This window comes from Pristiophorus japonicus, chromosome 18, assembly GCF_044704955.1.
Source record: "Pristiophorus japonicus isolate sPriJap1 chromosome 18, sPriJap1.hap1, whole genome shotgun sequence".
NCBI lineage: Eukaryota > Metazoa > Chordata > Chondrichthyes > Pristiophoridae > Pristiophorus > Pristiophorus japonicus.
The window spans coordinates 53,698,179-53,710,560 of NC_091994.1; the positions used below are offsets into that span (position 1 = coordinate 53,698,179).

General features: G+C 46.6%; 1 protein-coding gene across 1 annotated transcript in view; it reads left to right on the forward strand.

Annotated features, from left to right (window-relative positions):
- The window catches only part of LOC139228732 (uncharacterized), a 115,944-nt gene extending 113,596 nt beyond the window's left edge, over positions 1-2,348 (forward strand). Inside the window, exon 17 of the mRNA XM_070860035.1 lies at positions 392-2,348. Within this exon, the coding sequence (XP_070716136.1) occupies positions 392-1,769 (1,378 nt within the window). The 3' untranslated portion in view covers positions 1,770-2,348. The remainder of the gene's footprint in view (positions 1-391) is intronic.
- The last annotated feature ends 10,034 nt before the right edge of the window (positions 2,349-12,382 follow it).

The following is a 12,382-nucleotide window of genomic DNA, read 5'->3' on the forward strand; positions in this document are numbered from 1 at the left end:
GGCATTGGGGCGGGTGCAAGCAATACTGATGTAGAGAGTGTAAGATGGATGGTGCTGTCCACCATAGCCCCACCTTAATTGGAAGTGGAACGGGGAGGCCTTGGGTGTAGGTATTTTAATAATGCCATCCTGTTTGGGGTTGCAGCTTAGAGGACTTGAAAAGACGTCATTAAATGAATAAGTAAACAGCAGTGTAACGAAGTAGATGTGAAGCTTGCAATAATTGCACCTTTTAGATGATAAATATGTGTGTGTTTGAATAGAGCTAATAAACGACCAGTGTTTCAGATGGTATATTTCAGGTAGTGATGAATGGCAGTATGAGTTGAAGGGTTTCAAGTTAAATGTTCCCCACCCTCACTATTGATTTTGTTTCTTTTATTTTGAGCAGATACAGCCGAGATTGGAGCAGTGACCCTGGCTGGAAGGTGCAAGGATTTCCTGATCGTTCTTGGCAGGGAATGATAGGAAGGGATCAGGTTACAGGTATCCACCGGGGCCTGAGAGGTTTATACAGAATGGAACTGGCAGAGGCTCAGAGAACTGATCTTTCACTGGAGGCTGTGCGATATCAGGCCATGCATCCCAACAACAAGAAAGAAACTGAGATGGCGAGTACCTTCCTGTATAAGGAAGGGATATTGATTCGAACGTGGAGTCCAAGGGAAGGCTTTTTCAAGGAGGCAGAAGTGTTTGAGGATATAGTAGTCCCAGAACTATATCGTGATGAAATAGTAAAGATTGCCCACAACATTCCATCCACTGCACATCAAGGCGTTAAGCGTACAATACGTCGTGTGCTCCAATATTTTTATTGGCCGTCTGTTTTCATAGATGTGGCACAGTATTGTAAGGCGTGTGAAAAATGTCAGAATTTGAATAGACTGGGAGATGTAACCAGTCTGGGGTTACATTCCCTACCCACTATTAACATACCATTTAAAAGGGTAAGCATCGATGTAGTGGGACCACTACCCTTTACAACTAACTCCGGGAAAAGGTACATCTTGATGATGGTGGATTGTGCATCCAGGTATCCAGACGCAACAGCACTCGCATCAGTGGAAGCAGATATAGTCGCCATAGCCCTGCTGTTAATGTTTACACGGCTCGGCTTTCCAGACGAGATACTGTCCAATCAGGGTGAAAATTTCATGTCCCAGTTAGTTAAGCAACTGAGGGAGCAGTGCCAGGACAAGCAACTCCGAGCCTCATACTATCCCCAGATGAATGAGCTGGTGGAGAAGTTCAATGGGACACTGAAACAAGTGCTGCGCACCTATGCTGAGCAGCACCCGTGTGACTGGGATGAAAAGATGCAGTACTTGCTGTTTGCCTGTAGGGAGGTACCACAGAGCTTGACGGGGTTCTCGCCCTTTGAGCTCCTCTGTGGGCGCCGGGTGCATGGGACCTTGTTTCTGATCAAGGAGACGTGGTCAGGGAAATGCGTTGGCGAGGATAGAAACTTGGTGGAGCGCCTGCTGAGTGCGCGCGATGACTTGACCGCTTTGACCGAGCATATTCAGGATGACCACACGCAAAGTAGCCGGAATCTCTGGTACTGCCATAACTCTGGGACCCGGGTGTATGAAGTAGGCCAGAGAGTGATGATCCTACTGCCCGTGAAACGACAAAAAGCACAGCTTCACTGGGAAGGCCCATATACTGTGGTGGAGATAGGAAAATATATGCATTACGCGGTTGGAGTATCGGTAAATAAACTTCGGAGTTACCATGTCAACATGTTGAAGCCTTACCTCGATTCCTAGATCACTGTGGTAGAGTAAAATGTTTGTATTTTTAATATTCAGTTTGTTTCCTTGTTTTAGTGATTATATTGGTTCATTGATTTAATTAGAATTTTTGATGAAAAAGAGCGAGCATTTGGATACCCAGAACCAGTAAACTGCACACCAGATCTGTATGTTCGCGAATGTGCAAATTGCTGATACCACATCATATATAGCCTGTAAGTTCACCAGTTTACTTTGTGGGACCTGCCTCTTATTTGGTGGAAAGTATGCATGAGGTTTTGTCGGAGAAGAACTGAAACACTGAGTTTCCGGTGGTTGACAGTTAAGGGTTTAAAAGCAATGGGGATTTGACGGTGCAAGGGATTTCTTTGCAGCTTGTGTCTGAACAGATTGTCAAGTCCTCATCAATGGTTTGTACTCGAGGAAGATGATGATGATTTGAGCAGGATAACAAGGCGGCCTGAATTTGCCAGGAAGGACGAGAACTGTTCATTGCCACAGAATCTTCAACTAAATCAGAAGGCGTTCTTATCATTGCAAACATTCTCATTGTATATTTATTCCCATAATTAAATATATATGTATGTTTAATAACTTCAGATTATTGTGCTTCATATTGATAAATAAAGTAATTAGTTGCTTTAGTCTGTAAACTCCTGGTCTGCATGGTGATATCCACTGGTCAGAGAGAATTAGGCAGCACTGCAAAACTGCATGAGGTTCGGCAGATTACTGCAAGTGAGATGTTTGTTGGCCCTTGATTATGGAATCCTAGGTTACAGTATAGAAAAGGGTGCTGTTTCTGGATCATTGGGCACAATGATTCACTCACCGGAATGGCCATTAAACTTGAAAGAGAGGAAGGTTACTAACAACCAAGTTTGTGATAGAAACAGAAAATAGGTGCAGGAGCAGGCCCTTCGAGCCTGCACCAGCATTCAATATGATCATGGCTGATCATGCAACTTCAGCACCCCACTCCTGCCTTCTCTCCATACCCTCTGATCCCTTTAGCCGTAAGGGCCACATCTAACTCCCTTTTGAATATGTCCAACGAACTGGACTCAACAACTTTCTGTGGTGGAGAATTCCACAGGTTCACAATTCTCTGGGTGAAGAAGTTTCTCCTCATCTCGGTCCTAGTTGGCTTACCCCTTATCCTTAGACTGTGACCCCTGGTTCTGGACTTCCCCAACATTGGGAACATTCTTCCTGCATTTAACCTGTCCAATCCCGTCAGAATTTTATATGCTGCTATAAGATCCCCTCTCATTCTTCTAAATTCCAGTGAATATAAGCCTAGTCGATCCAATCTTTCTTCTTATGTCAGTCCTGCCATCCCAGGAATCAGTCTGGTGAACCTTCGCTGCACTCCCTCAAGAATGTCCTTCCTCACATTAGGAGACCAAAACTGTACACAATATTCAAGGTGTGGTCTCACCAAAGCCTTATACAACTCCCTGCTCCTATACTCAAATCCTCTTGCTATGAAGGCCAACATGCCATTTGCTTTCTTTACTGCTTGCTGTACCTGCATGCCTACTTTCAATGACTGATGTACCATGACACCCAGGTCACGTTGCACCTCCCCTTTTACTAATCTGTCACCATTCAGATAATCTGCCTTCCTTTTTTGCCACCAAAGTGGATAACCTCACACTTATCCACATTATACTGCATCTGCCATGCATTTGCCCACTCACCTAACCTGTCCAAGTCACCCTGCAGCCTCTTAGCATCCTCCTCACAGCTCACACTGCCGCCCAGCTTAGTGTCATCTGCAAACTTGGAGATATTACATTCAATTCCTTCATCTAAATCATTAATATATATTGTAAATAGCTGGGGTCCTAGCACTGAACCTTGCGGTACCCCACTAGTCACTGCCTGCCATTCTGAAAAGGACCTGTTTATTCCCAATCTTTGCTTCCTGTCTGCCAACCGGTTCTCTATCCACGTCAATACATTACCCCCAATACCATGTGCCTTAATTTTGCACACCAATCTCTTGTGTGGGACCTTGTCAAAAGCCTTTTGAAAGTCCAAATAAACCACATCCACTGGTTCTCCCTTATCCACTTTACTAGTTACACCCTCAAAAAATTCCAGAAGATTTGTCAAGCATGATTTCCCTTTCATAAATCCATGCTGACTTGGACCGATCCTGTCACTGCTTTCTAGATGCACTGCTATTACATCTTTAATAATTGATTCCAGCATTTTCCCCACCACCGATGTCAGGCTAACCGGTCGATAATTCCGTTTTCTCCCTCTTTTAAAAAGTGGGGTTCCATTAGCTATCCTCCAATCCATAGGAACTGATCCAGAGTCCATGGAATGTTGGAAAATGACCACCAATGCATCTATTTCTAGGGCCACTTCCTTAAGTACTCTGGGATGCAGACTATCAGGCCCTGGGGATTTATCAGCCTTAAATCCCATCAATTTCCCTAACACTATTTCCTGACTAATAAGGATTTCCCTCAGTTCCTCATTCTCGCTAGACCCTCGGTCCCTTAGTATTTTCGGGAGGTTATTCATGTCTTCCTTAGTAAAGACAGAACCAAAGTATTTGTTCAGTTGGTCTGCCATTTTCTTGTTCCCCATTATGAATTCACCTGATTCTGACTGCAAGGGACCTACATTAGTCTTCACTAATCTTTTTCTCTTCACGCATCTATAGAAGCTTTTGCAGTCAGTTTTTATGTTCCCTGCAAGCTTACTCTCATACACTATTTTCCCCCTCCTAATTAAACCCTTGGTCCTCCTCTGCTGAATTTTAAATTTCTCTCAGTCCTCAGGTTTGCTGCTTTTTCTAGACAATTTATATGCCTCTTCCTTGGATTTAACACTATCCTTGTTAGCCACGGTTGTGCTACCTTCCCCTTTTTATTTTTATGCCAGACAGGGATGTACAATTGTTGTAGTTCATCCATGTGATTGTTAAATGTCTGCTATTGCCTATCCACCGTCAACCCTTTAAGTATAATTCGCCAGTCTATCCTAGCCAATTCACGTCTCATACCATCGAAGTTACCTTTCTTTAAATTCAGGACCCTAGTCTCTGAATTAACTGTGTCACTCTCTAAATGAAGATTTCTACCATATTATGGTCACTCTTCCCCAAGGGGCCTCGCATGACAAGATTGCTAATTAATCCTCTCATTATACAAGACCCAGTCTAGGATGGCCTGGCTCTCTAGTTGGTCCCTCGATATATTGGTCTAGAAAACCATCCCTTATATACTCCAGGAAATCCTCCTCCACAGTATTGCTACCAGTTTGGTTAGCCCAATCTATATGTAGATTAAAGTCATCCATGATAACTGCTGTACCTTTATTGCACACATCCCTAATTTCCTGTTTGATGCCATCCCCAACCTCGCTACTACTGTTTGGTGGTCTGTACACAACTCCCACTAACGTTTCCTGCCCCTTGGTGTTTCGCAGCTCTACCCATATAGATTCCACATCATCCACGCTAATGTCCTCCCTTACTATTGCGTTAATCTCTTTAACCAGTAACGCTACCCCACCACCTTTTCCTTTCTGTCTATCCTTCCTGAATATTGAATACCCCTGGATATTGAGTTCCCAGCCTTGGTCACCCTGGAGCCATGTCTCCGTAATCCCAATTATGTCATATTTGTTAACAGCTATCGGCGCAGTTAATTCATCTACCTTATTACGGATGTTCCTCGCATTGAGACTGCGATGGGAATGTATGAATTAGAGGCAGAAGTAGAAGGAAATCTGGTTTGCAAAAAGGAGGGATCAGCCTCAGGTACAGTGACAAAATAGGAACAACTTGCATACAGCGGATTTAGTGTAGAAAGACAATTCACTGCTTCATACAGACCTAAGGGAAACATAAAATCTTAATCAAAGAGCTGGATATTAAGGAGGGTCTTCAAGTAGAAGAGCAAGATGGGGAAGTGGATGGGTTGAAGGTGGGAAATCCAGCGCATGGAGCCAAGGTAGCTGAAGGCTCGGCTGCCAGTAGTAGAGCAAAGGGAGGGGTGGTTGCACATGAAACCACAGTCAGCAGAACATAAAGGTTTGGGGGTTGTAAGGCTGGAGGGTTTAGAAATGGGAAGTGGTGATGCCACAAAGGATTTTTAGCCACAAAGGATTTTTAACCACAAGGATGTTAATCGTAAATGTGAGGACTAGAGTGAGGGTGAGTTATTTATTCATTCACAGGATGTGGGTGTCGCTGGCAAGGCCGGCATTTATTGCCCATCCCTAATTGCCCTTGAGAAGGTGATGGTGAGCCGCTGCCTTGAACCGCTGCAGTCCATGTGGTGAAGGTGCTCCCACAGTACTGTTAGGGAGGGAGTTCCAGGATTTTGACCCAGCGACGATGAAGGAACGGCCGATATATTTACAAGTCAGGGTGGTGTGTGACTGAGGGGAACTTGGAGGTGATGGTGTTCCCATGCGCCTGCTGCCCTCGTCCTTCTGGTGGTAGAGGTCGTGGGAGCTGCTGCCGAAGAAGCCTTGGCGAGTTTCTGCAGTGCATCTTGCAGCCATAGTATGCCAGTGGTGGAGGGAGTGAATGTTGAAGGTGGTGAATGGGGTGCCAATCAAGCGGGCTGTTTTGTCCTGGATGGCATTGAGCTTCTTGAGTGTTTTTGGAGCTGCATTATCCAGGCAAGTAGAGAGTATTCCATCCCACTCCTGACTTGTGTCTTGTAGATGGTGGAAAGGCTTTGGGGAGTCAAGAGGTGAGACACTTGCCACAAAATATCCAGCCTCTGACCTGCTCTTGTTGCCACAATATTGATGTGGCTGGTCCAGTTAAGTTTCTAGTCATTGGTGACCGCCAGGATGTTGATGGTGGGGGATTCGGCGATGGTAATACAGTTGAATGTCAAGGGGTGGTGGTTAGAGTTGTGGGAGATGGTCAGTGCCTGGCACTTTTGTGGCGTGAATGTTACTTGCCACTTATCAGCCCAAGTCAGAATGTCGTCCAAATCTTGCTGCATGTGTGCATGGACTACTTCATCATCTGAGGAGTTGCAAATGGCACTGAACACTGCAGTCATCAGCGAACATGCCCAGGGAAGGTCATTGATAAAACAGCTGAAGGTGGTTGGGCCCAGGACACTGCCCTGAGGAACTCTTGCAGCGATGTCCTGGGGCTGTGATGATTGACCTCCAACCACTACAACCATCTTCCTTTGTGCTAGGTATGACTCCTGCCATGGGAGAGTTTTCCCCCTGATTCCCATTGACTTCAGTTTTACTAGGGCTCCTTGATGCCACACTTGGTCAAATGCTGCCTTTGTCAAGGGCAGTCACTTACCTCACCTCCAGAATTCAGCTCTTCTGTCCATGTTTGGATCAAGGCTGTAATGAGGACTGGAGCGGAGTGGTCCTGGCGGAACCCAAACTGGGCATCAATGAACAGATTATTGGTGAGTAAGTGCCACTTGATAGCTTCCATTCGAGAGTGGACTAATGGGGCGGTAATTGGCTGGATTGGATTTGTCCTGCTTTTTGTGGTCCGGACATTCTTAAGAAGTTTACATTGTCGGGTAGCTGCTAGTGTTGTAGCTGTACTGGAATAGCTTGGTTAGAGGTGCGGCTAGTTCTGGAGCACAAGTCTACAGCACGACAGCCGGGATATTGTCGGGGCCCAAAGCCTTTGCTGTATCCAGTGTGCTCAGCCATTTCTTGATATCACATGGAGTGAATCAAATTGGCTGAAGACTGGCTCTTTGATGGTGGGGACATCAGGAGGAGGCCGATATGGATCATCCACTCAGCACTTCTGGCTAAAGATGGTTGCAAATGCTTCAGCCTTGTCTTTTACACTCACATGCTGGGTTCTATCATCATTGAGGATGGGGTTATTCATGGAGTCTCCTCCTCCCGTTAGTTGTTTAATGGTCTACTACCATTCACGACTGGATGTGGCACGACTGCAGAGCTTTGACCTGATCCGTTGGTTGTGGGATCGCTTAGCCCTGTCTACAGCATGCTACTTCTGCTGTTTGGCATGCATGTAGTCTTGTGTTGCTGCTTCCCCAGGTTGACACCGCAGTTTTAGGTACATCTGGTGCTGCTCCTGGCATCCTCTTCTGCACTCCTCATTGAACCAGGGTTGGTCCCCTGGCTTGATGGTAATGGTGGAGTGAGGGATATGCTGGGCCATGAGCTTACAGATTGTGGTGGAATACAATTCTGCTGCTGATGACCCAGTGCCTCATGAATGCCCAGTTTTCAGCTGCTAGATGTGTTCTGAATCATGGTGGAAGCAGAGTGTGTCCTCAGTGTGAAGACAGAACTTCATCTCCACAATGTCTGTGCAGTGGTCACTGCGACCAATGCTGTCATGGACAGATGCATCTGGAGCTGGTAGAGGACAAGGTCAAGTAGGTTTTTCTCTTGTATTGGTTCTTTCACGGCCTGCCACAGGCCCAGTCTGGCAGCTATGTCTTTCAGGGCTCGGTTGCTGCATTCAGAAATGCAAACTTTAATCTGCAGCTCAAAGGACGAAGCATTACCCACTATTTCAAACACAGCACAGAGATCCCAATCTACTGGTGACAATCTATTGAATTGATACTGACAGTGAGCCAGGAGTTGGTTCTTCCAGCTGCACCTCCTCCGCCTTCTCTTGGTTCCATGCCCGATAAGTTGGCATCATCATGATGGGACAGACAAACTTCCACATGTACTTGTAGAGAACGACAGGCCGACAACCAATCATGGTCTGGATATCATTCATAAACCTGTCAGCTCCGTAGATCCACGCCATGGCAATCACCTTGAGCAGAACGACAATCAGGGGCAGCGTTACGGAGTAATCATCAAACATCGTCACAAAGTAGTTCCCAGAGCGGTGTGTAAAAAGCTTCCCAATAACGAAGCCCAGCATACAGCAGACCACTGTGAAAATGGACTTGGTGTCTGGATTGGGCCTTGGCCATGGTGATCATCATTGCCTCTCTGCCCATCCCCCTGATGTACATCCAGCACATGGTCCAGGACAGACGGGACAAACACACAGCCTACTCCGAGTGTGTCTACGTTTGGGGCGATGGAGGAGGCAAGGCTTTGCTCCCCATAAATGAGAGCGAGGTGGCGCCCGGATGCAACAGCTACCTGAGGGTAGAGACGGTCAAGGAAGGTGTGGAGAGGAGGGTGCTGGTGGAGGAGGAGGATGATGCCTTTGAAATGGGCAACATGGCACAGAGCAAAGATGATGAATTGTGTGCGAGGGTTTATCAGCTCCTGTGGAGTTTCTTTGTCCATTTTAGACGCGTCCCTCGGGGCCTTTAACATGTTTTAAAAGTATGTTGCAAAAGTTTTTGAACAACCTACTCGGCAGAGAGTGATGGCAGCTGGTTTTAATGGTAGTCGCCCGCATAACGGTTTCATCTGTCCAACTAAACTTCGAATGGTGCTGTGAACCCAAACTGGAATTAATTCATATTTTTAAAGTCACCCAACTATGCAAAAAGATCCTGGAACATGCGAGTGATGTCACAGGTTACCAGAGAAATAACATTAACTATCAGTTCCCAGGGTGGGGGGGGGTTGGGGTGATGGTTAGCGGTGTGGTTGGGGGGAGGGGTATGGAGGAATTGTAGAACTTGCCCACAGAAAGAAAGGCAGGAGGGAGGGGCAGGGGCTTCATTTACTCAGAAGATTGGAAAACATCAATTATTTAATGGGTGGCTGTGGCCAATAGCAATGTATCCTTCCGTTGTTGGGTCTGAATATTGCTTGTTTTGACCGATTATTGGTGAGTGTGAGTATGCACGTGTGTGTGTGCGTGCGTATGGCATGCATGTATGAAAGTGTGCTTGTGGTTACGTGTACCAAGGTAGGTGGCGGTGGCCTGGGAGCAGCGCGAGCTGGTGCAGGAGGGCGACGGCAGCGAAGAGTGACGTCTGCAAGGTCCAGGTCGGTGATTGGAACGTGGGCAGGTACAGCGGGAGACTGTGGAGGGATGTGATCGGGGCCCAGGAGAGGCGAGAGTTCGGTGCCAGGAGCAGCACGGGCCAGCCCACATTGCGATATGTGCGCACACTAGGTCCGTGCAGCAGAGCAGATCTCCAGTTGTCTTGGTTAACCCTTGCCACTGGACCAAGCCCGTGTGGTGGCTGGTGTGCAACGGCCATCCCACGTTAAAAAAATCCACGCACAGGCATCTTCCACCCTTCAGGATATAGTTCGGGATCTGGAATATTAGGTCCTTCATTGAAACACCTGTGAACTCATCCTTTTTTGGCGTGGAAGCAAGTCATCCTCGATAGGAGGGACTGCTTATGATGATGATGCACAGGTTTTAGAATGGTGATTCCATACAGTATTTCCTACGTTACAACAGTTACTCCACTTCAAACATCTTTCATTGGCTATGAGGCACTTTGAACAACCCGTGAAAGGGTCTGCAGAAATGAATGTTCTTTGGAACAGAAGCAGGTCATTCAGCCCCTTGAGCCTCCACAGCTATTGGATTAGTGCATGGTTGATCTGTACCTCAACTCCATCCATTTACCTACTTTTTCTCAATGTCTCATCATACCCTAACCTAACAACAATCTGAAAATCTCAGATAATCTGGTAATAGTATTGCCCAGGCTGGCCGTGTTCCTTTGTATCTCTCAGAGCACTTGCCACCCTCATTTCCAGAAGATTTTCAGTGAGATACGGCGGGATACTGTATCCCAGAGAGGGAGAAGGACAAACTGAGGCTGTTAGTTAATGATGAAGTAAAGGAGGAAAAAGTTAGCTGAGCAGTTTTCCTACAAGGTGGCAGTTTTAGGAAGAACAGTGAGTTAGAGAATTACGGAATCCCTGCCACAGACCATTGGGCAGAGTACCCATGGTGTCACCCCTTATCCTTGGTTGCTCTTGTCTACCTCCCCTGGCCTGAGAGCGAGAGAGAGAAAGGAGCATACAAAAGGATAGATCCAATTTCCACAAGGATATTCCAGAATCCTCCGATGGCTCTAAGACGTTGTTCAACTCTCTCTTCCCCACCCAGGTTTGGACAAGTTTTTAAAAAGCCAATCTTGGCCTCTTCTTCCTCAGCTGAGACTCCAAGAACCACTCAAGGGGAGAGTTGCTGATCTTTGAATCGGTTCCATAGCAGGAGTGCTATTTCATAAAGGGAATGGGAATTATGGGGGTGGGGTGGGCTCGATAGCAAAGACACAACAAACACTTCAAACCTTACTTCAGGGTCTCCCGTCAGCAAACCCACAGGAAATCCACAATTTGGTTTTGAACTTTGAAGCAGGTCTCAGAAGTAGGTGGCTTCAAAATAATTAAGAACAATCATAAGTGAACAAATTTTGTCACCCACAACTGTATTCCCCAGAAATGGGATGAGTTTAATGGCTAAATCTATGGCACTTGATAGACGATGCTTTGATTTTGGGGAGTAATAATCAACTTATGTTCTTATTTTGGATTAAAGGGAATCAAGGGATGTGGGGATAGTGCAGGCAAGTGGAGTTGAAGAAAAAAGGCTTGCATTTACATAGCACCTTTCATGACCATCGGACATCTTTACAGCCAATGAAGTACTTTTGAAGTGTAGTCACTATTGTAATGTGGGAAACACGGCAGCCAATTTGCGCTCAGCAAGCTCCCACAGACAGCAATGTGATAATGACCAGATAATCTGTTTTAGTGATGTTGATTGAGGGATAAATATTGGCCAGGACACCGGGGATAACTCCCCTGCTCTTTGAAATAGCACCATGGGATCTTTTACATCACCTGAGAGAGCAGCGGGGACCTCGGTTGAGGTAGAAGTTTAGCAATGATCTTATTGAATGGCGGAGCAGACTAGAGGGGCCAAATGGCCAACTCCTGCTCCTAATTCTTACATTAGGAGTGCAGACATCTTGGGGGGTTGTGCGGCTGGGGGAGATTAGAGATAGGGAGGGACCTATATGGAGGGATTTGAAAATAAGGATGAGACTTTTGAAAATCGAGGCATCGCTTAACCAGAAGCCAATGTAGGTCAGCGAGCACAGAGCTGATGGATGAGTGGGACTTGGTGCGAGTTAGGGCATGGGCAGCTGAGTTTTGGATCACCTCTAGTTTACGTAGGGTAGAATGTGGGAAGCCAGCCAGGAGTGCGTTGGAAGTCAAGTTTGAGGTAACAAAGGCATGGATGAGGGTTTCAGCAGCGGATGAGCTGAGGCAAGGACGGAGACAGGTGATGTTACAGAGGTGGAAATAGGCGGTCATATTTATGCGACGGAGATGGGGTTGAAAGTTGATGATCAGGATGATCACCATGGCCAAAGCCCAATTCAGACACCAAGTCCATTTTCACAGTGGTCTGCTGTATGCTGGGCTTTGTTATTGGGAGGTGCTGCCGAAGAAGCCATGGCGAGTTGCTGCAGTGCATCTTGTAGATGGTACACTGCAGCCACGGTGCGCCGGTGGTGGAGGGAGTGAATGTTGAAGGTGGTGGATGGGGTGCCGATGAGGTGGGCTGCTTTGTCCTGGATGGTGTCGAGCTCCTTGTGTTGTTGCAGCTGTAAATTGCTACTTATCAGCCCAAGCCTGAATGTTGTCAAGGTCTTGCTGCATGTGGGCATGGACTGTTCCATTATCTTAGGAGTTGCTTTTTACGCAGCGCTCTGGGAACT